At 47.0% G+C, this 23,222-nt stretch overlaps 1 protein-coding gene across 1 annotated transcript; it reads right to left on the reverse strand.

Moving 5' to 3' along the window:
- Nucleotides 1-567: 567 nt before the first annotated feature.
- Nucleotides 568-14,030, reverse strand: TGM4 (transglutaminase 4). The gene is made up of 14 exons (XM_040068328.2): nt 13,879-14,030; nt 10,381-10,560; nt 10,142-10,245; nt 9,693-9,822; nt 8,923-9,041; nt 7,442-7,549; nt 6,722-6,896; nt 6,098-6,233; nt 5,755-5,858; nt 4,565-4,816; nt 3,558-3,905; nt 1,963-2,132; nt 1,352-1,488; nt 568-852 (listed from the first exon to the last, which is right to left on the reverse strand). The coding sequence occupies exons 1-14, from the start codon at nt 13,892-13,894 to the stop codon at nt 711-713; spliced, it is 2,121 nt and encodes a 706-aa protein (XP_039924262.1). The 5' UTR covers nt 13,895-14,030; the 3' UTR covers nt 568-710.
- Between the last annotated feature and the right edge of the window lie 9,192 nt (nt 14,031-23,222).

A 23,222-nucleotide genomic window follows, 5' to 3' on the forward strand; every position in this document is an offset into this window, starting at 1 on the left:
GCCATCGAGGTTCTTCCTGTAGTCCAGCAGTGTTCAGGGTGGAAGGGGAAGAATAGGGATTGTATATTTCTAGGGAAGCACTAGTAATGAATGCTGCTGGAGATGGCACCTCTTCCAAAAATGCCTGAAAAGCCCCAAAAGAAGTGGGATAGGAAGATATATGAAAAATGGTGTTTGGGGAGACTGTGCTGGGTTTGCTCTTTGTGAGCTCTAAAGACAAGAAAAGGCACATGCTGGTACCTTCCCCAGACGGTGAGCTGGGAGGAAGAGGGAGCTTCCCAGGAGGGATTTGCTTGAAATGTTCCTTGAGCTGCACAGCAGCCCTTGGTGCAGTGAGGTCGCTGTGTGTCCTTCATGTAGGACCACGGCACTGCTGCCCCTCCCACGCTCACACCCATCTCTGGCTGAAGCTGGTACCAACACAAGCTCCTATCCCTGGTCTGAGAGGGGAACATCCCCTTGTGGAATCAGAGCCATCCCAACGTGACAAAACCATCAAACCAAATCGGTCAGTTTTCACAATCTTTATTGAATCACCATTAACTGCAATCAATGCAACTGTGCCCTTAAGCCAGTTTAATTCCCTTAGCTTTATGGCATTTTTGCTCTTTACTTTAAAAGTGCTGTGCAGCAAGTAGGAAGGAAAGAAGTGCCCAGTGATGCGATACGTTTAGCAAGGCCAACATTTGCAGGCTGACAAGGCACCGATCCTACTCAGTGATGGTGATGGCCTTCTCTGTAGAGATCCCTTTGATCTGATTTGAGATCAGCTTGGCTACGATTTTCTTCTCTCCTAGTCTTGTCGGAGTGCATATTATTTCAGACTTCATGATCCTGCCAGGCATTATATCCCTAAGGACAAAGGAAAAACCAAAATAATCCCAGCATGAATGAGAGTTATTTGCACTTTTTGAATAATTTCTCTTAAAGAAATAGTCACTGCATGTGTTTAGGGTGGGTGTTCCCCTTCTCCCATGAAAAATTTGCAGCAGATGGGGCAGGATGTTACTGCCTGGTGGTCCTGGTGATCCTGGGGACCTTCCCCAGAGTTCCCCGTACTGCTGAAACACCAAATTCAGGTCTGAAAGAAGCAGCTGTGTTCACACTTGTTGGGCAGCACAACAGGAGCATGGGGGGAGCCCCTGTCATACCCATCTGTCCTGAGCCTGTCAACTGTTGTGTGGGCCTTTCTGGCCAAATGTGGTGGAGTTTCAAACACAGCTGGCAAAGGTCCCTCTCATTTCAAATCCCCTAACTGCTTCTTCAAGGATGTTGAAAAAAAAACCAACAAAAACCCACAACAGAGCAGAGTCCGTCCTGCCATGGTCATTTCATTGGCTCTTCTCCTTACCCCTGCTCAAATGTTGTCATCTTAAATATGCCCAAGCCCTCCACCAGCAGCTTGCAGTTTTCCAGGGTCACATTCAGCTTGTTCTTGAAGATGAGTGCACAGGTGAAGTCATTGTACAGTTTGGCTGTTTCTGGCATCTGGCAGAGCAGGAAAGAAAGAAACAAACCCAAAGATTGGGGATTAGAGGGGTAATAAAGAAGTCAGAGCTGCTGCAGGTTTGCTCACCACCAGGATGATGGGGAACAGCCCCTTCATATCCTTTCCACCCTCCCAAAGCACTGTGTTTTCCCAGCTGGTTTCTCAACACATTTTTCCTTCAGGAGAGAGAGCTGTGGGCTTGGAGATGGGCCCTGTACAAAATGTCCTCTCCCATTCCCTTCCCTCCAGCAGCCCCTGCCTTCCCCTTTTAGATGGGGCAATAGTGAAATTTTCATTTCATGTCTGCTTTCAACCTTCAAATTAACGTTGAACAGCCAAATAAGATGCCAAGAACAGCATCCCAGGAGGCAGCTGTTTGGGAGATGCCCCTGGGAACGCTAACACCACCATGTGCTGCAGCGAGCAGAGCTTTAACCCTCGTCCTCCAGGAGCCCAGCTGGCAGCTGCCTCACCTGGACAGTGATGGGGGGGTACTGGAATCTCATTGAGGTCTCCTTGGTGAGTTTGTCGTTTGTTTCCTTGACCTCGGCAATGGCAGTGACAAGGATGAGCACTTCATCTTCCACGGAGGACAGAGTCTTCATGTACGCATCAGGTGCTATTTTCAGCGGGATCTGCATCTCTGCAGGAAAGAAAACACAGCTTGGTGCTTCATCACATGCCCAGGAATTGGGAGGCAAAGTCAGCTCTGGTGGCTGGCGTCCCAGAGTGTGGCATGAGCTGTACTTGCTGAGACCAGCCTGCCTAGTCCCTGCGGGGGGAAGCCCTGGCTGGGTGAGTGCTACCTGGCCATGCAGCCCATGGGAAGGGTGGCTGAGTCCCACCATCCCCCTGCTCAGACAAGCACTGGCTTGGGATCACATCCAGCACCTGAGCAGCCCTCATCCCTGGCTGCCCAGGCACTCAGGAGGAAGCAGAGGAGTGGGAGATTTGGTACATCTAAGCCTGCACCCCAGACGGTTTTCTGCCTTCTATAAAATTGCTGGCTTTCCTTTAGCTTCAGAATTTATCTTTAATTGCCTGGACAACCTTCCAGTGGCTCAGAAAAGCCACAAAGTCGGCAGTGCTGGTGCTTGAGCATTGCTTTAGCTACAAAGCTTCCTGATTTCTGGGAATGAAACCAAAAATGGTTGTCCTTTTCCCTAAGTGTGTATATGTACATATATATGTATGCATGTGTATATGGGACTACCTTTGTGTCCTGCCCTACTGCATTTTGACAGCAACAGTATATGAGTGAAAACACTCAGCATTTATCAACAGCAAAGATTTTTGGAGTTTTGGCTTTTTTTTGTTTGGTTGGTTTTTTTTTTGTTTGTTTGTTTGTTTTGGTTTGTTTTTTGGTGTGTTTTTTTTTTTTTTTTTTTTTTTTGTCAGTGATTCATGCTAGGAATCAGCAAGTGTTGTTAATTATTTATCATTCATTAGTCTCTCGTTTAGCAAATTTTAGTTACATTGCTTGGGATCAAAAATGCCAGCCAGGTTACTCAAAAATGTGCAAAGCACAGCAGCAAACAGCTCCAGGGAACAGCGAGGCAGGCAGTGGTAAAGTGGGAATTTGCTTGGGCAAAGAATTCAGAAAATAACACTCACCAGCATCACCATCACCCAAATCAGAAGTGGCAAACCCAAGAACAAAAAAAGGCTGAAATTTCCAGCCATCTAAATCCTGTGAGGGATCGGATCCACCTGGATGCACACAAAGCCTGTGGTGACATCTTTCGTGTTTAGACAGTGAGGACAGGAGAGAGATGCTTCAGCACATCTCGCTCACTCCATGAAAACCTCTGTCTGCCCACACTGATGTATTTCTAACTACCTCCTTGAAGCTGCAGCAGGGCCTTCGTATTTTGGTCGCTGCTACAGAGGGACCCCAGTCTGTAACTGAGACTTCCAAATGCAGTTGAGAGGGAAATAGGTTCTAGGTAGGCAATTTCTGCTCTTCACAAAGTACAGAGCCATACACTGGTCTATAATGGAGCCAGTACAAACCCCAGACTGCCACAGTAAATTAGTCTACAGAACACAGCAAGCTTTCTGTGCTTACCAGATGGGCCTTCAAGATTGATGGTCTCCTTTGTAGTTCCAAGATTGGCCTGAACTTTCCCAGTGTAGTACTGCATCTGGCAGGAGCCAGTGAGGTCAACGGTCCAGTTCCCAGGAGTAGAGACCTTCACTGTGATGGCCATTTCAAGGGGATTGCCAGGATGCAAAGGTTCTGTATTGGTTATCTCAAGGTGGAGACCAGTTTTGGTGACTGGATCCTTCAGGACCAAAGGCTGGATGTTCCCGCCCAGTGTCTGCACAGTCGAAGCATAGCCTGAACGAGGCACCAATCCCGAAGGACGTATGAAGCTGTAAGCTCTTTGCATAGACATCCTTTCCTCTTTGGAGCCTGGATGAAAAAAAAATATGAGAGCTGTATCTCAGCCTCTCCACCCAGAGCTATCTTCCCTTTATTTATGCTCTTGCTAAAAAGCGGAGAGGATCTCAGAGCACCTCCAGCCTATGCTCAGAACAACTTCTTGGTTTTATGCTAACACCAAATCTAACTGTAGCATTCTAGGCTGGGAGAATTTCCTGGAAGAGACAATTTAGAGGATGGATGCTCTTAAATATTTCAGCCTGATATTTTTGCCCTCTTCACTGAGAAGTGTTTAACAGTCTAGGACAACATGGCTGGATTTTGAGGACTGTGGGGAGGAAACGTGGGATTTTTTTTTTCCCCAATAAGTTTTGGGGAATGGAAAGATAAAACAGAGAAGAACGAAGAAATAAAGCCAAGGTCAGCCTGACGACTGGGTTCATCACTCTGGCCAGTTCTTCCCCTGCCTGAAAGCTTGCTCGTGTCCCTGAAGAGCAGCCTATAGGTGTCACTGCGGGCATGAGGATGCCCGGGAGCAGTGCTGCCTCCCGAGGGTCTCCAGGCCTTACGCTGAGTCTGCCACTGCAGCTACTCCTGCAGTTTTCTCCTGGAAACAACACACGCTGTGGGATGACCTGCTTGGTCGGGGTCTCCTCTTTGGCATTAAGTTAGAGGATGGGGGCTGTTACCTTCGGGGTACTTGTACTCCTGGGTGATGTCTTCCCGCCTGTTCTGCCCCACGGCTTTTGTACTGATGTTCTTGCCGATGGCTTGGGTCTCCGTGCCAATCTTGAAGTACTTGTCCCTGCCGTTCACCTTCCTGACAAGCCAGTAGACTCTGTCAGCGTTCACCTCCGCGTACACAAACTTGCTGTCGAAGGGCAAATACACGTCTCCTTCCCGGACAGCCTTCACCGGGCATGGGCCGCACTGGAAACGACCTACAAAGGGCATTCAATACCAGCTGTTTTTCCAAACACCAGCAGTGACTCCAGTTTTTGCTCCAAACTCAGACACAGTCAAGCAGGGGTCTGTGGCCATGGCAGTTGATATTTAGCAGTAAATAGTCCTCCAACTCAGCAATAAACTCCAAACCCTCTCATTTATCCCATAGCTGATTGGAAATTTTTTAGATGACCAAAGACTGGTAGGAGCTTTTGCGTGTTTCCCCTCACTTAGGTGATTTTAAGGTTAGAAAGCCACAGCTTGGCTTGATAAAAGGAACAGAACATCATGATGCCTTGTCCAAATAAGGGCAATATATTTTAAAGAAGTAGATAAAAGAATGTAAAAGTAGCCACACAGGATGCTAAATGTAGCTGGAACCAGTTGATAAACAGATAATGAGGAATATAGTGGCTTTGCTGGCAGTTATGTGGCAAGAAACAACAGCACATGCCCTTCAAAATTGTGTTAGAAAGTTTCTTCCTTAGTCAATTTCAGTACCATGTTACGAAGTCAACTGTGTCCAGACACCCGTGTTTGATCTCTAAACAATATTTCACTTTCTGCACTTCGATGAGGATTAATTAACCTTTTTTCCACCTTCACATTCCCTGAACCTGTGCAGGGAATGTAGTCACCAATTTTGGTGGTGACCCCTCTCACCTACCAATGAACAGGCTCATGACCTCAATGACCTACATGTGCTCTAACCTCTGAAACAACTTTCATGTTCCCACAAGGTTGGTGTTCTGCCTGCCAAGAAATGCTGTTCCTTCCATCCTGGGCTGAGGTGGCAGAAGTGAGACCTGCTGCTTTAGAATGCCCCAGTACATGAAGCTGTGCATGGGGAGTACTTGGTTTGCTGACTGGGAAGCATGTTTTTCACACAGAATGCCTCTGCCTCCCTCAGGAGTTGCAGAAGAGCCTTTCCTACCTTGGCTTTGCTCCTGAGGGGTTGAATCAATTGCCTGCCAGCCATCAAAACCATTTGGCAGGTCGGTTCTCTTCATCCAGACATCATTCCACACGTGGAAGTTCCTGCATGCATTTGGGTTGGAAAGAAAAGGAGTGAGTTGTTACAACCTGAAGAGTCACGATCTCCTCCCTTAATTCTTTAGTAAGGGCAGATTTAATGGGTACTTGCAGGTAACCCTGTGAGCCCCCTGGCTTTCTCTCTCTCTCTTGCCAAGGCAACAAACCCCCAAGCAGTAGGGGAATTCTCAAAGGAAATTACTGGGGCTGGGAAATGGGGCACTGAAGGCAGCACAGGGCAGTACCAGACAGAGTCGAAGGATATGTTCAGCTTTTCTCCTTTCTCGTTCAGGTAAATGTCAACTCTCAGGTTCTCCTCCGTATCGTGGGCCGAATCAAAAGTACTCACACAGCGGGACGGCACTCCCAGGCATCGCATGACTGCAGCACACACAGACAAAACACAAAATCCCTCAGACTGGTGGGCATCCTCTCATCTGACCCCTCTGCCCACCAAGGGTCCTCTAGAGCAGGTACTCAGGACTGTGTCCAAATGGCTTTTGAACATCTTCAAGTATACAGACTCCATAACCTCTCTGGGCACCCTGTGTCACTGCTTGGCCACCCTCACAGTGAAAAAAGCTGTTTTCCCAGGTTCAGATAGGCTGTGCCTATCACCTCTGGTCTTGTCATTGAGCATCACTGAGAAGAGCCTGTCTGTGCCTCACTCCTTCCTGTCAGGTATTTACACACAAGGATCAGACCCCCAAATCCTTCTCTCCTCCTGGCTAAGCAGTCCTGGCTCCCTCAGCCTCTCCTTACAGACAGACCCTGCCACCTCAGTTGCTCAGAGGCGCAGTAATTTGGCTTACTAGCACAGTAATTGGGGTGTCAGAGACAGGAGGCTCTTCAGGAGGGTCACCGTTCACCTGTGTTGAGGACTCCTGCGAAGACCCAGCACTGGCCATAACGGACCGGCTTCTTTGTTTTGTAGTACTTCTGCAAAATTGTGACACTCCCGATCCAATCCATAGGGGATGTTCCACCGACGTAATTCCCTGACCAGCTCCCCAGCAGGACTCCGTTGTCATCGTTGGCATTAACCTGTGGCCACACACACATGCACAAAGGAGAAAAATAAAGGGATGAGGCAGATGTGGCTTAAACCGCAGGGTCTCTGCCGGCCCTGTGGCTTCCCAGGTGCTCCAGAGCCATGTGGGACCCATCAAGGCTGCTGGTGCTGGCTGGGGGCTCCTCTGGTTAGAAAGACTCCACCTGGATATCTAGAGGGAGGTGGCACCTCTGCTCAGGGCAGTAAATATTAACTCTGCATCTTGTATCTTAAAAATACAGGGCTCCCACGACACAGAGCAGTTACCTGCCCAAAACACAACCCTTGTGTTGGCCTCACCAACACAACTAATGAGGAAGGACAACCACTGGGGCATCTGCAAGCTTTGGAGGTAGGAACGTTTTTGTTTGCCTCTTCCCTCCACCTAAAAAAATGCTCTGTCTCTTTGCTTGCCATTTCCCAAAGGAACCTGTTTCAGATGCCTCTTGAAATGGTGTTCATGGTCCCAGGGAAAGAAGAGCAAGTGAGGAGGAGGGAAGATATGGAAGGGCAAACCGCTTCACTGAGAGAGGCTTACCAAAGCAGACATGGCTCTGGACACACTTGCAGGATCCCTTCTTTCAGACAGACTGAGCTTGCTTTTGTCCAGCAGATACATGCAGGCATCCAAGACATATTCCTCAAACTGTTTTGAGGAGAAAATGGAGATATTTTTATATGCCGCTCTAAAACAGAATTTTCTTGTCACTGTAAAGCATGTACTTAGAGGAAAATGTATGACTAGCTCTAACTTCTAAACTTCCTTTATGATATTGAATTTCCAAGGCTGTGGGCCTTCCCAAAGGTGTTCTCTCCAAAGAAGGGCTAAAATTAAACCCAGCCTTGGAAGATAAAAGCCTGTCTCACGTGTCTTGCAAACACAGTTGGAACTTGACCCGGCAATCTTTACTCCTGTGCACAAAAGTCACCAACGTCATATCCCCGCAACTCTGCAAATTACTCACAAGAGTAATGAAAATTTAAGATCTCTACTGATATTAAGTCTATTGGCACAGGTACAAAATAAACTTTGGAAGAAAGAAAGGTACGCAAATGCTAATTATTACAGCAAAGACTCCTAATTAGCAATTGCTGATAAAGCTCCCTGAGGTCCAGTTCAGAAAGATGTCAAACATCTGATCCAATGAAGCTTGTCAGAATATCAATATCAATTCTCATTGCTTAACAGCAGAATAAATATTAGGATAGGAACAGCCCTACAGATGATGCCCTTTGGCTCCTTTTGTGTAAAGGCATCAGTGTGAGCACCTTTGTTGGGCTATGTGTGTCCTGCAGATATATATTCTGCAGAAGTCCTGCAAAAACTGTAGACTTATAAAACAACACAAAACAAAACAGAAAAAACCCCAGAGTTTAACATTTTTTGGTTGAGATTTCTGTCTGGATAGGGTGTGGGATACTCTGCTTGGGTGCCTGTGTGCTTTCTAAAGGGTGCAAATAAATCTGCTCTGGCATCCACCTCTTATCTCTAGCCCAAGGCAATTTGACATTCCGCTCCTCTGGAGTTATCTCAGAGGCAGTGTGCAGGAACACCCTTCCTGAGAGAGTGGCTGATTGTGTCCTGCACACAGCTGTCAGTGAAGGCACCAATGGAAAGGTGATAGCCTCTGCCGGTAATTTTATCCTTTTTATTCCTGAATATGATGCAACAGGTAAATCAGATTTTTTTTCCCCCATCAGCCCCTCTCCATGTCTCATGAGCTGATTAACAACACCTAAAGCTGCATGAGAGCAGGAATTCCCTTATGGGAATTTTTTCAATCAGAAATACCCTGTCCCCAGTTTCCACATCCTTTACCAGAGGGTCACATGATCTGACTATAAATGTGCCACCAAACCCTGTTCTCCAGCTGTGGGTAGGGAACATATGTAGGCACATAGGTTACTTTAAGCAGGTGAGCCCTCCCAGAGAAGCTGGCAGGGTCGTTCCAGCTTCATGGGCTTCATGCCGAAGGGATGAAGAAGGGTAATAGGGCTGACAAGACAGCTATATTTTACCTGCCCAAAATTCCAGGGCCTGTCGTAGATGCTGTATGCAGACCCAACATAGATGCAGCCAGTGTCATTGAGCACATATTCCTTCTTCTGTGCCTCATTGGCCAAGTAGACAACATCCTCTGGAGAAAAAAATCCCAAACTCTCAGACATCAGGTGGTTTGCACACTCCATATGAAATTTGCCATGGAAAGCTAAACTGAGGTAACCAAGGATCTGCAACATTCACACCCAGAGATGACCATGCAGCGTTCCCTTTTTTTTGCTCCTATCATGAAAGAATTTCCTATGAGTCTATTCTTTAATTTCTCTCTGTAGGTCCATTGCTACATGACCACTCTTTTATTATTGCAAAAATCCTATTTCTGAACACTGTAGAGTAATAGGTAGACAGCAGAAAGAACCGGCGACCTGACGCCCGCCAACCACAAAATTTTTTATTCTGGTTATTTTTTTCTGGATCTTAAACCAACCCAGTTCTCTCAGTTAATCTTTGGCTGGCTCAGAGAAACAGAAAGGGATAATACAGAGGTGCAAATAGATGTGACAGATAGGTGTCCCTCTGTGTCTTGGCACTGAAGAATATCCAGTGAGGAGCTGGCTCACTGCTATTGCCCAGCTTCTCACTGGCTCCATGAGGATGCTGTTTACAGTGTTTTATGGGGAAAAAGCAATGTACGTAAGAAAGAGAATAGGGAAAATATGAGGCAAAATTCTATCTGGGACAATCCCTGGTAGCAGTAATTATCACTCCCAGTTGCAGGACCACTCACCTTCACACCAAGGATTGAACAAAAGGTAGATGACACCATTTTCAGGCTTGTAAATGTTAGCATCAGTCTTCACGTGCAGGTTATATTTGCCCACAGGGGCACTGGGTGAGCTGGTGACGGACAGCAGGCACTGAGGAGGGAACAAGGAGGGATGGCATGAGGGACACCCCACCATGGCCACAGGCACAGCACAAACATGGCGCCACAGAACTGGCATAAGTGGCAAAGCTGGGGCCATGGAATTCCTTGCAGGGAAAGAGGGGAAGGCAGTGGGATAGGGTGAAGCCTGCCTGTGCATGGGGCGAGCAATGAACCAAGCAGGACAAGGCTGCTGTCCATCTAAAATCATAGGCCTAAGGGAAAGCAGGACAGGGATATGAGGATGCTTTGCTCTGTAGCTTCTGATGGGCTTGGCACTGGGCATTGAGCCCTTCGCCCACAGGCTCTACCTCTTTGCCATTCTTCTTGACCATGGAGATTCTCCACCCGTTGAAATCCTCCCGCTCTGGTTTCAGCGACAGCAGGCTCCCCCTGTTTTTCATTGGATTTTCACCTAGAAACAAACCCAAGACAATATGTGTGAGGCTTGTACAGGTCTGCAATGCCTGTGCAGTGCCAGGAAGAGGAAGTTGGATGCTCCTGGGGCTCTCTGGCTTTGCCTGATGGCCACAGAGAGACTCCTGCTTACCAATGCCAAAGCGCAGGGACAGCTTGTCAGTAGCTCTCAGCTCCCTGTTGAGGCTGACCTGCACCTGGAAGGGCTGCCCACGCCTCACCACCAGGTTCTTGATGTTGTACCCATCTGTGTGGTGCTGCTGGGTGTTCTGGCTCTTCAGAAAGTCAATCCCGGTGACCTTCAGACTATCCTCTGGAAAGACATTAGGAGAAAAGGAGAAGGAAAAAAGAGATTGATGGTAATTTTCTCAGTAAAGACAGCTTTCTTCTTCTTAATGCAGCCCTGTGAGTCATCGAAATATCTAGAGTAGATCTAGCATAAGACAATATAAAATAAAATTTTAAAAAAGTACACAGAGGTGAACCTCAGACTTCCTGGGCAGACATGGAGGGAGGAGGAGGCAGAATCATGCTGCAGCAGCTCAGGGCTGGATAGTCAGAGGGCAAGGCAGGAGCTTGTCCCTGCTCTGGATGGATTGCTGTAGAATACTCACCACAGAGCATTGCCCCCCTTGACGACAACTGCTGCTTTTCTCATTTAGCTTCAGCACAGATTTACTCCCCAGCAAGAATCTCTTGCAAGTGCCTTGCTCCCATTAATTCCCAACACAGCAGCTGATTCGTAAGACACAGTATTTAAAATGACTGTCTCCTCTCCCACAACTCTGGATGGGAGCAGGGCCGGAAAAAGCCTCAGCATCTGTGTGCCCAGTAGCTCGTGGTTCAGAGCTGTGGCATAGGAGTGGAGCTCCAAGAGGCACAACCCAGTGATACACTTGAGCAAAAAGAAAGCCCTCAGCTTTGAATGATGATGGAGATTTGGGGGTCACTGCATCCAGCTTTGGCAGGCTGCCCAGTTGTGTCAGGAAAAGCCAGAGCATTCCGTGTGAACAGGTAGGGAGTAACAATACCTCATAAGCACTCTTCTCATGAGTGATTCAGATGAAGACATGGGAGAGGCAAAAACGGGTTACGGTAACTTTGAAATTAGCAAGTCAAAAGCATAATGGTTGAAGAGATTAATTCACCAAATGTCTTGACAGATTTGCATGGTACCTGGCAACCATGCAAATTTGAGAATCAACAAGAGCCATCCCTAATACCAAAGAGGCTGGAATCTGCTGTTAGTTGGTGTGGCGTGAGAGATGCCACATGCCGCGCTGGTCCCTGGACAGGCTGAAATCAGTGGCCCACCTCCTCCTGCAACCCGTGCTGTGTAGTGACTGCAGCCTCGAGCAAACAGAACCAACCACCCATGGATCCCCCACCAGACTACTACCTCTGTGTATTTCTTCTTAGTAAATATATAAACCATATTTATCTTAATTACTTAACAGATCTAAGTGGCACAACAAGTAGACTCAAAACTGACCATCTTTTGTTAACCAATGTAATCTTCAAGTGCTTTTTGTTTGCTTGCTGCATGCCACTTGCCAGCCTTGGGCTGATGTTTTGCGCAACGGGGTGTGTGTGCATTTATGTCAAAAAATTTCAGCTGGAACTAGCTGCTTAACCCTCTTGAGGACAAAGAGGAAGTGCATCTTCCTCCGCATTAAGAAATCTTGAAACACTAAAGCGGCTCAACCTTCTTCTTTGTGGAAAGCCCTGGTGCAGGCGTGAGAAGATACCAGAAAGCCCTGGTTCTGGGAGAGGGCTGCAAAGATATGTGAGAGTTGAACAGATAGGATAGCTGTGGGAAAGGGCCCTAGGAAATCCATCCTTCCAGCATTTCTTAACTGAGGGACTGCATATCCATCCCATTTCTGGACATCACCAGTGCTGTCAACCTCTGTTGAGGATGCACAGGGAAGATTCACTGACAACAGCCACTCTGGAATATCGCCTGACCGTGCAGAGCACTGTGCCAAAGACCTGTCTCCACTCAGCGCTGCCCGTCAGTTGTGCTGCACTTGTTCCTGTGCAAACACACCTGTGATACCCTTTGATCTGACTGGCACGGTCTTCTGTGCCAAGGAATGCCTCAGAGCGAGCCAGTGGCACACCCATCACCACATTTGATGAGACTTGGCCGCAGCTTGTCTTCCCTGGGCAACCCTCACCTGCTGCTTTTGTCTTCCTGGCCTGCTTCCTGCCCTGGGCACAGAGCTGGGCCCCCACACACTCTGTGTCCAGCTGCCTGCATGCACCTTGGTTTGCCAACACAGAAATTTATAGAAGAGCTGAGTATACCTAGAACGCACCCTCTCACAGGACAGAGGCTCAGGCTGTGAGAGGCAGTCCTGTCTATGCTCGCTCCTGGGCTGGACGAGAAGCAAACCCAAACCCCAAGTGCTGTCAGATTTCTTTTCCTTTCCTAATAGAAAAAGAATTCAAGGCAGTATTTTGTTTCCTAGTTCCATGATTTACCTGTTATAGACCTCCTTCCTACGCTAACCCACAAGCTGACCCACAAGCCCCATTGCATTGCTGCTGGCCTGGAGAGATGTTCAGAGCTTCAAGAGAACAGTGACCAAAGATGGACCAGCCTTGGGACTGGTAAGTATGTGGGGCCTTTTTTCTCTTATGATGAGGAGGAGATGGGGTTTAAAAAAACTATGAACATGGAGCAGGGTATTTATAGTATGTCTGGCTTCAGTGGGAACAAGGGCTGCTCAGGACAGAAGGGAATTGGGATGAGAACTTTTCAAGAGAGAGCATAATTTGGACACCTACATTTACTCCTGCTTTTTGCCAGCCTCCAGGCAAACACTCATGCACATCCCAGAGATGTGAGATCACATCCCAAAGATGCTGATGTCCAAGACCTCCTGGAAAATTTCAGCTCATCCACACTCAGTGTACAGAGGTTTGAAATTGAGGGACTCAGAATGGTGTCAAAACACAGCTCCCCTCCCGAAAGCCGTGGAGATCTGCTCCCAACTCTGCTGCAGGCACCACTCAACCCACACGTGCATCTGCTCAGCTACATCCCAAACCCCAGGGGTTTTAGGCATTCTGGGGCTGGGCTGGCCAGTGGTGCTGGTTCAGCAGCTGGTGCAGGAGTGACCCAGGCACCTTTCTAGGTAGGTGCAGGATCTCCTGACAGCAGGGCAGGCAGGACAGCCATGGGACAGAGCTCAAACCCAAACAAATCCTCCTTTCGGTTATTTTGAAACTTCCATCAGATGCTATCAGCCATCACTAAAGAGCAATAATCTACGTGATAAACTAGCCTGAAAGAAAGGAATTATTTTAACACTGATGTGTAACAAGTTTAAAAGAGCTGTATTTCCTTCCCATTATCACTGACAGAACCAGATGTCTACAGGTTGAAGAACAGGGATGAAAAATGAGCTGTGTCTTGCAGTTAGTTTACCAAACTGTCAAAAGCAGAATTTGCACAGCCAGAGCAAACTGATCCCCTCTGAGCAGCGCTGGCACCAAAACTTCTTTCCTCAAGGTGTCACCCATGGCAATCAGAGGGGTGAGAATCCCTGGAGCTGCTATCCTCCCTGCAGGAGACTTGCCAAACCTCACACCTAACATATCATATAAAGCATTAAAAACTCACCAATGTTGCTGAACATGGTTCTTGTCAGAGTTTCTACCCAAGATGCTTGCGATGCCAGCAGCTTCCAAGCTCCTGAGTAGTCTCTGCCACTTGCTTCTGAGTGTGGAGAAGGAAGACAGGCTGCCCTTTTTATCTGTCTTGCTCTGAGGTGTCAGCAGGTCCACTGCCAAGGGGTGGTGTTTCAAGAAAGGAAGTTCCCGTGGAAAAAAAAAAAAAAGACTACAATTCCCTCTGCATATAGTCAGACCCTGAAAAACAGCGAAACTTAAATCCCAGCTCACATGGAAGGTGAATTTGCACAATCAGATGACAAGTGGACAGACCCTTCATTGACAAACAGTAAAATCATGGGCTACATGAGTAAGAGCTCACCTATGCCCTAATATCCAGGTCACCAGGACTGCAACTCCAGAGATAACTTTACAAGGAAACCTACAAATATTTGGTCCTTAGGAGAACAGAGTTCCCCATTTGGACCAGTCTAACATTCTTTTTAAGTTAATGAGGTTTTTGTCATCACATTTGGGACAGAAATACTTGGAGCTGTGGGCTAAAATCCAGCATTTACCCAGGTGAGCTGGAAAGCTGAAGGATCCTAGCACTGTCCCCTTCCCCACAGGATGAGGTAGACGTCAAGGGAGACAGCCCAGTGGGAGCACTGAGCGGGAAAGAGGAGAATCAGGCTATGCCCAGGAAGAGAAAGAAATGTGGTGGAAAAGGAGCTGTTTGCTGGGTGCTCTTTGCTGACAGCTCTGCCAAAGGTCTCTGCCCTGGCTGAACCCTACATGCCCCACTGCCATCCTGGTCCTCAGGGCGACCAAAGATGGAGAGATGAGTCTACACCACAGAGAGGAGAGCTGGTGCTAAACAGGCCACCAGTGACACGGGCACAGTGTCCAGAAAGAGATACAAATGTCCCCAGACACCCAGAAACGTAGAGATGGCTCAGCTGTGGGAGCAGCCTCAGCCTCCTGATGCCTTCCTGAATGGCAGCAGCCCAGGGTTCAGCAAGGTAGAATTCTATTTGCAAGGCTGCCACATCTAAATGTAGGTTTTTCCAAAAGAGGATCTCCCTGTGGAAGCCTTCAAAGGCACCGACTGGTTTAGGAAAGTAGATATTTCCTTTAGGAGGATTGTTTCCCTTGGTGCAAACGAGGAGCTGAGTTAGCAGATGCCACCCTCTGAGCATGTCACTGCTTGCTGGCCCGTGTATGTTGGGTGTCCTTACTTGAGAGCATGACTAGTGCACCACAGGGCACCAAGGGTTCAGTACACATCCATAATCTCACAGGACATCTGCAAGAACATCTGAACCACCAATGTTCTTAGCCGACGGAGCATCACTCACCATTCAGCACCAGACAATGCACTGGCAATTACGTATTTCACTACTGACAAAAACACTGCAGCCCTGATTTACCTTTCTGTGTTGCTTTTATTCTGCATTTCCTTCCTCCTAGAGGGTGAAAGACATTTTTGTTTAGAAGCAGTATGGGATGAAGTAAAGTATACACGGAACGTCAGTACAACAACATAACCAGTAATGCATGTAATCTGAACACTTATGATGTATCTTACTGGTTTCCACCTAACTGCAGCAAAAGTCACCCACATCAGTTGAAGTCGCTGACAGTAGCTTCCTAATCCAGTCTAAACCTGTTTTATACATAATCCTATGCTTGGTTGGAGGCATCTTAAATTGTGTTGACACGAGAGTCCTGCAGCAAAATTACAGATTTTTGCAAACAGGAACAGATTTATGTTGGTAACATTTTGCTTCTGAAAAAAAAATTTCGAGATGTGCTGGAGGGTGAGCAAGGGAAGAAGGGCATGTATTCCCCAGGGACAGTCATACTTCCACTCCTGAGGAGTTTTGCAAAACTTTGATTTCAACAGTGTGCATGTCCTGACCCTCACTTTAAACCTCAGAGTCTGAGGAAAGATTGTAAAAATTACATGGGTGTGGGTTCTGCCCTGCCATAAACCTATTTCATCTTGGAAGGTGACTGACCCTTTTTTATTTGGGGTGTGGGAGAGGTTGGCCATAGGGGTATGGTTTCAGTTCTCCTTTTGCTCTGTGCAGCTGCTGATCTAGCGTGTTCCCATTATCTTTCTCTACACACTGGCAGTATCTCAATTCAACAAAACTAAACTTGGCACAGTACAAACATGGTACCATGCTCCCAACACAACCTTCCGGCCCTGGCTCGTACGAGCTTGCCCTGCCAGGAAAGGCCATTGAACTCTAATGCTCTCCAAGAGTTGTTGGCAAGGTCCGAGAAGAGGAATTTCAACTTGAACTACAGGAATGTTTTTAAAAGACATGGTTTCAAAATTTTTCAGGTTGTCAGCAGGTGATCTCTGTTTTTTTACAGGAAAACCTCCTGTCTTTGCTGGACAGAGTGGCTGGCTATGGTTCAGCATCACAGCTTTTTTCTTCTTGGTGAAGCAATGAAAAACACCAGCCCATTTTAATTTCATTTTTTATCCCCAAACAGTTATAACAGTTAATCACTTCAAACTGTCTCATAAAACTATACTCTTTTAATTAACAGTTTGGTGGTTTGTTTGCTTGCTTGTTTGTTTGTTTTGGTTTTTTTCCCCCACAGGAAATCTTCCCATTCCCAATAATTTCAGCAACTTACTTCCCAGCTTGCTAAATAAGACAACAGAGGCGGTTAGCCTTATCTGCATCTGTCTGTTGCAAGGTCACCTTATTAGCTGGCACAAGAAGGTAATACAATGCAAACAAATAAAATAAAATTCCTCAGTGGCTGCTCCCCTATTTACAAGCTTGCCCTTTGTCTCGGTTTTGTTTATTTTGTGTATCAAAAAAGACAAAACAAGTCAAACTTCCAGAGCATGACCACAGGTATTGATGCCAAGTAGGAAAGACAAATCCTTAGCTTTACATTTTCATTCATTTGCAACCCAATGAGAAACTGCCTTTTATAACAGCAATTTACTGAGTTACATTTTTTATAAACACCCGAGGCTTCAAGTTGCCTTTGTTTTGTCTGGGTTTGTTTTTTCTGTGTCTAGTCGGAGTAATACTCAAAATAAATAACAACTCAAAACCAGCACAGGTTTCCTTTTCTGCGCTCTGGAAAGGTGAACTCAGCTTTCCCATGGGGTTGCTCTGAGGTGTCAGAGGGTGAGCAGTGCATCTGGCATGGTACACAAGGGCACAGCCCCTGTCTGGGTCCTGAGGGGCAGCACAGTGAGAAGATGTCCTCCACTGACACAGCAGGACTGCTCCCACGTGCACCACCTAGTAGGTGTTGAGTCCTGCCTGAATCACAGCCCAGGGAGTGATAAGTAGTAAGAAACCTTGGGGGCGTCAAAGACAAAAGAAGCACAGATGGAGAACAGCTGAGGATCTGGTCCATCTCTTTTGAGTTGGATTTGAGGTGCTACATTGGTCCTGCTCTCACAATTTCATTAAGCTGTACCTCAGTCTTTAGGAATGTCCTAGTATTGAGACACATCACATCCACACAATGATCCTGACATGTCAGTGCTGCCGTTACTCTGAAAGGAGCATTGATTTGATCACTTCTCACTCACATAATTCGACCATGGACCATGACAGTGGTCTGTACCCACAGGGCATCCTGTGTATCCAGCAGACAAATTCACTTCTAATCCAACATGAGCCAGCTTGTGGTAGGCATTTGGACGTCAGGGGTTGATGCAAGATGGCCAAGCCCAGATCTTAACTGATTCCAAGTCATCTGGCCCCAGATACCTGGTAATGAGTTTCTCACAGGCAAATACCAGAGAAGTGACTGATGCCACTATAATTATAATGGAAATTCCACTGTTTCATAGTATCATGAAATCATAGAATATCCTGAGTTGTAAGGGACCCACAAGATCCATGGAAGCCCAACTCCTTTCTTCCAACTAAACACTGAAAGAGGATTTTCGGATCTAAGTTAGGGATATAGGTGACTGGCTTTGGCCTTTTGCCTGCAGAAGGAATGAAAACTGTATCACCCTCTGCCCAGCTCAGTACCACCCAAAGGCTCTGCTCCTGAAGAAGGCAAAACCAGAGATCAAGCAGTGACCATACTTCCACATATATCAAACATAGACTTATGGCTACTCAGGCAAAACACTCTCCCTGCCCTGAAGGAGAAGTTCTGTGCACCCAAAACCTGAGGTTTTAGGCCATTGACTAAAGAGAGAGCTACTTTAAGAGCAAGCAAAATGCTATGATGTTAAAATATCTTTTAAGAGCCTTTTCCTGTCTGAGGTGCAAAAGGCAAAATTGCAGTATCAGTCTAGATATATGGAGCAACAACGTGAGAAGGTTGAACCTGGAATTTTAGTACTATGATTTCTTGACCCTCAGTTCTAGTACAACTGTTGCACTGGAAACACTGAAATACACAAGCTCCAGTGCCAAGATATTATGTATTAGTCTAAATCAACTCAGCATGAGGTATTTCTGCTTCTCAGCAAAATACTTTAGAATTTTGTGCAATAAATGACAAAGAAAAATCTCCATCACATCACCTTTTCTGGAAAGTAGCTTTTCTAAAAATATTTGCCCACTTGTTGAACCTGATGAGCCAGCGAGCCTCTGCTGCTTCCTGCAGGAAGGAGTTTCCCAGCTAAATGACACATGCGAAAAGAGGAAGCTCCTCTGGCTTTGATGCTTGCTGGCTTCTCTTCTGGCTCCCATCCTCTCAGCAGAGGAGACAATTAACAGCTTACCTTCACCATTATTCCAGCTTACTTTTTCCATGCAACTCAAGGCCTTCTCAGCCCCTATTACAAAGCACCACTCTTTTGCAGTCTGAATGCCCCTAGCCTGCTAACTCCCTCCTCACACCATCATCCCATTCAGACATCTAAAATGGGGAGAAGGACCCCCCTCACTATGCCATCCCATAACCTACAGTGTGTGTTTGGAACGCGTGCAACAAGGTGGGTGTAGTTATTCCAGGGCTGTATCCACCCTACTGCCATTGACCCATGAACTTGCTTGCATGTATGACCACACTGACTGATTGCAGTGTGAACACATACCCACAAGCCTACACCTAAAGCAAACAATATGAAAAGGTACGAGGAAAAATAAAGCAAAAGAGGGCTGCAAAAATAAATGGTAAGGGCAAGGAAATCAACAGCACAAATATTGAATCAGGGATAAAATGGTTTATCCATGTATTAAAAACAGCTCCAGCGAACAAGGAAAATACTGAAAGAATACCTTCCCACCTACAGAATATGTGTTTGGTTGCAAATGTCTAAGTGAGAAAACAGAAACTTGCATGCCAGTGTCTTCGAGTAACATTTCTTTCTGCAGGGGAGGTGTACCAGCTTCTCCCACCTGTCTGTTTTGGGTGTGTGTCTATATACATCGAGATGTACATGGTCTAGAGACTACGGGTCACATTGAGCCACACCGCATTCCCGCCAGCCAGCACTGCAGCTGAAATTGTCACGTGGTGGCAAGGGAGAAACTTCCTAGACCAAGGTTTGCAGGGAGGATATGGTCCCACACAGCACCGGGGATCTGGCTCATGTGTTACACCAGAGCAGATCAAAACCACACCTGGTGCAAAGGTTTTGTCCCACCCCTGAATGCATCCATCAAGTGGCAGTCTGTGGAGTCCCTGGAGCCCCCTGAGGTAATACCCAGGGTCTTGCCTTGGAAGGATCTGTCATAGAGCCTTCCCACCTAGACTTCCCCATGGTGCCTTGTGACAATCTGTAACTCTACCCAAGTCTCGTTCTCCCTGATGCCCAAATTCTCGTGGGTTCTCCTTTCCCTGTTTCCCCATTGGTGAACCCATTGGTCACCCTGGTGACCAGCCCTGTCTTTCCTGTAGGTCACTGACCCTGCCTGCCCTTTGTACCACCCCCGTGCCCCCAGGTCAGTGGCCGCTGAACCCCATACTTAAGACTGTGCACAGCACATGGCCTGGTCTTTGTTCTGGATCTCCCCTCGGCACCTGGAATAAAACCTTGCTGGAACTGATCTCATACAAAGGCTCTTCTTGCCTCTCCTTGCTGAGCTAGCCTCGTGGCATGCGTGATGTGTGAACTTGACTGCTTGGCCTGAATTCCTCCCGAGCGGCTTTTCTACTGGAGATGCTTTTTGGGATCTAGGCAGCAGCTCCACACCTAAAAAGCACACCTAAAAAGCACACCTAAAAAGCAATATCCAGCTATGGTGGGACTGACTGAGCCCAGAGATCTGTGGCTATTTGCCCTGAAAAGCAACCAAGATAGCATACTCCCACCCACTCCTCATCACAGAATCCAGGCTATTGTCCTTCACAGCAGCTCATGATGACCCACTCCATGACCACCAGGGTTTTCTAGGAAGCATTTTCATGCAACACTGGTTCCTGGCAGAATTGTGCTTGTGATTGCCTAACTCTGGAGTCCTGAAGGGAACAAGTCACTTAAATTGCCTCCTATCTGGATGAAGAAACAGTCAACTGGCAGTGGAAAATGTATTTGTAATGTCTCATCCTTCCCTGGGGCACTGCTCATTTCTCCCCAAGTGTCGCCTTAATTTACTTAAAGCAATTAGGGTCGAAGCCCTGGCTGCTATTCAGACATTGCACACTGCAGGTCACAGTGCCAAGCAGAGCTGTCCAACTCTCACCTCTCGCTGCAAAACCAGAGATGCTCTGCTTGGGCCAAGGGAGGACCCGAGCTGTTCACATTGCCGAGCCCCAGCCCCGACTCTCACAGGCTCATAGTGACCTCTGAGCCAGGCGAGACTGAGCAACAGGTTCAAAATGTACAAAAAGTGGTAGCATCATCTACAGCGCCCCACCTACTACCACTCTTGGCAGCCCTTCCCTCTCGCTTATTTCCATTGTCATGGATTCAGCCCCTCAGGGTGCAGCGGAGCCTCTGTGCCGTGCAAAACATGTGCAGGGCTAAGCAGGGTGTGCATCATCCCCCCGCCCCAGCAAAATGAGAGTGGGAGGCCTCACCCAGGAGTTCTCCAGGCTTTAATCCAACATGAGCAATCCCTCAGGACTAGAAGGGCACAAAGAGAGCTGCTTAGGAAATCTTGGCACTTAATACAGCCATACGCAGACACACTTCCATAAATCTCAAGGGAAAATTGAAACAACTAATAATTTTATTAAACAGTCAGAAACTAAAAAACCTTGTTGGAGAGTGAATAGCACAGCTGGCTCGTTGGCTGCTCCCATGGCAAACAGTCTTCTGTGTATGCCCAGTGCTGCTACTGGCCACGGGTCACAGTGGTGCTGCACACAGCCATGGGATGGAGTAACACAAGGTCCAGGCTTCCTGGTCATCCCTCCGGGCACCCCATGCTGGGGTGCTGCAGCTGGTCAGTACTGCCCAGCCCTGGGAGCCATCACTAACTTGCACCCACCTGGCTGTCCCCTCAACCAGCAAAAGCTCAGATTCACAAAGCACTTCGCTATCATGGAGTTCTCCTTTGTTAATTTTGTTTTCAGGCTATGAATGCACATGCGAGTGTCCATTATGGTTTCTGTGATTAGGGTACAAGCCTCTGGCAGCTTAAGTCTGCATGGTGCCTCAAGGAGGAACCTCCTTCCTGTGGCATAGCAGGATTTAATGGGAACTGCTAAACATGGAGGAGGAAGGTCAAACCGGTTTCCATTTATAGATGGTGGTGATCATGAAATTGGCCCCTAGGTCACAGGAAATCCATCTGTCTGCCCAGACAGGATGGTCCACCAACACTAGATTGAGTCACTTGAGGTTTTGTCTAGCTGAGTTTTGAAAACCTCCATGGGCAGAGATTCCGCTGCCTGTATAGGCAACTAACCTCCTAGTGACATTTTTTCCCCTGATGGCCAGCTTGAAAGTACTAAGACAGAACCTGTGCCTGTTGCCTTGTTTAGTACTGCCTATTTCTACGCCGCCTCTGTAACTCCTTTCCAAGGCTAACTGGGTCAGCCTGAGCCTTCCTTGTCTCCAACCAGCCCACATCCCTCAGCCTGGAATCCTTGAACCAGACCAGTTTCCTACACCCCTCTTGAATTTGGAGGTCCAGCACTGGAAAAACACTCCAGGTAGAACCACTGACTATGTCAGGACTCTGAGAGTGCTCCTGGGACTGGCTGCCCCTGCCCAACCCACAGAGCTTCTCCCTCCTCCCTGCCCATGGCCCAGGACCCCATTTCAGATTTTACAAGCAAGTTGCTGACCTCTGGTTTTTGGTGTTAAAGTATCTAGAAAGAGATTTGCCTTAGAAAGGGCACCGAAACACCCAACCCAACAACCATCTGCCTAAAGCCAGAAGGTGTTGTTTTACAGTCTAAAGTACTTTGTTCCTTCCTCGGGAAGGACAACACTTTCATGAATGTTTTCTTTAATCCTTTCCATTAAAAAGTCACATGGTACAATGCTCCACGCATTTGATTTTTAGGGGCAAAGTCCTGGTTTTCTCGGGAAGGCTTTTACCACTGACCTGAGCTCACCCCAGATTTTTCTCCAAGACCAGGTGAGCTGCAGGCACCACACCACTTGCTGTGTATAAGTGCCCATATTGTGTGACTTCCCTCAGCACTTCTCAGGTCCCCAAAATTAAGCTTTGCTGCTGCTCTTCTATCAGGATTAGTGCCCATTTATTCCTAATTTTGTGATTTTTTTCTGTGCCAGACGAGGTCAGAGCCACTCTTCTGGCACGTTACATCACACGACTTCCTTCTTCAAAAATACCTCACCGCCTGCAAGATCATGTAATTATGTGTGCTTTTGGGACACTGTTACACTGTGATCATTTAAGGTCTCTGAAGGGTCAACAGAGGACGCTGAGTCAAATTCTTTGAAATTTTTGAATATACCAAACTCAGCAGAACAATCTACCAAACTTATTTATTGCATCTACTTCAAATAATTATCACCTGGGCAAACATACCATCCTTCAAGTGATTTCAATATACGCTGTGACCGAGATGCTGTACAAGTGTTCAGTGACTCCTTGTCAATGACAACAGAGACATTTAAACGTTTTTATGTATATTTCCTTATCTGATCAGTCAAATTATGGTTTAAGGTTTAACTGAAACTATTATTTCATTTGGCTTTGTTCCTTGTAAAAGTATATGAGACATTGTTTACCCTAGAATACAATAATCCTGGACCTTGTTTATACAACAGATTTTTCTAATGCTTCCCACCATTAATTCTAGTATTCTTATTTGAATCTTCCTGTGTCATTGTGAGCCTTCCTGTTAACCATGCACCTGCTTCTTCTACTTTAAAAGTATGACATGGTATGGCCATGCCTGATGATGAAGAAGATGCTGAAAAACTAAGTGGTATGTTTGAGAATGAGAGGTACGTGCAGGAAAGACTCATTACAGCCA

Source organism: Hirundo rustica, chromosome 1 (assembly GCF_015227805.2).
Source record: "Hirundo rustica isolate bHirRus1 chromosome 1, bHirRus1.pri.v3, whole genome shotgun sequence".
NCBI classification, from domain to species: Eukaryota; Metazoa; Chordata; class Aves; order Passeriformes; family Hirundinidae; genus Hirundo; species Hirundo rustica.

What these genes read in the sequence shown, in the direction of transcription:
- TGM4 (XM_040068328.2), bottom strand. An exon ending in ATATCCTTCGACTCTGTCTG is followed by an intron (nt 5,859 to 6,097) that starts GTACTGCCCTGT and finishes AAATGCATGCAG; the next exon opens with GAACTTCCACGTGTGGAATG. An exon ending in ATGACAACATTTGAGCAGGG is followed by an intron (nt 853 to 1,351) that starts GTAAGGAGAAGA and finishes CTTTGTCCTTAG; the next exon opens with GGATATAATGCCTGGCAGGA.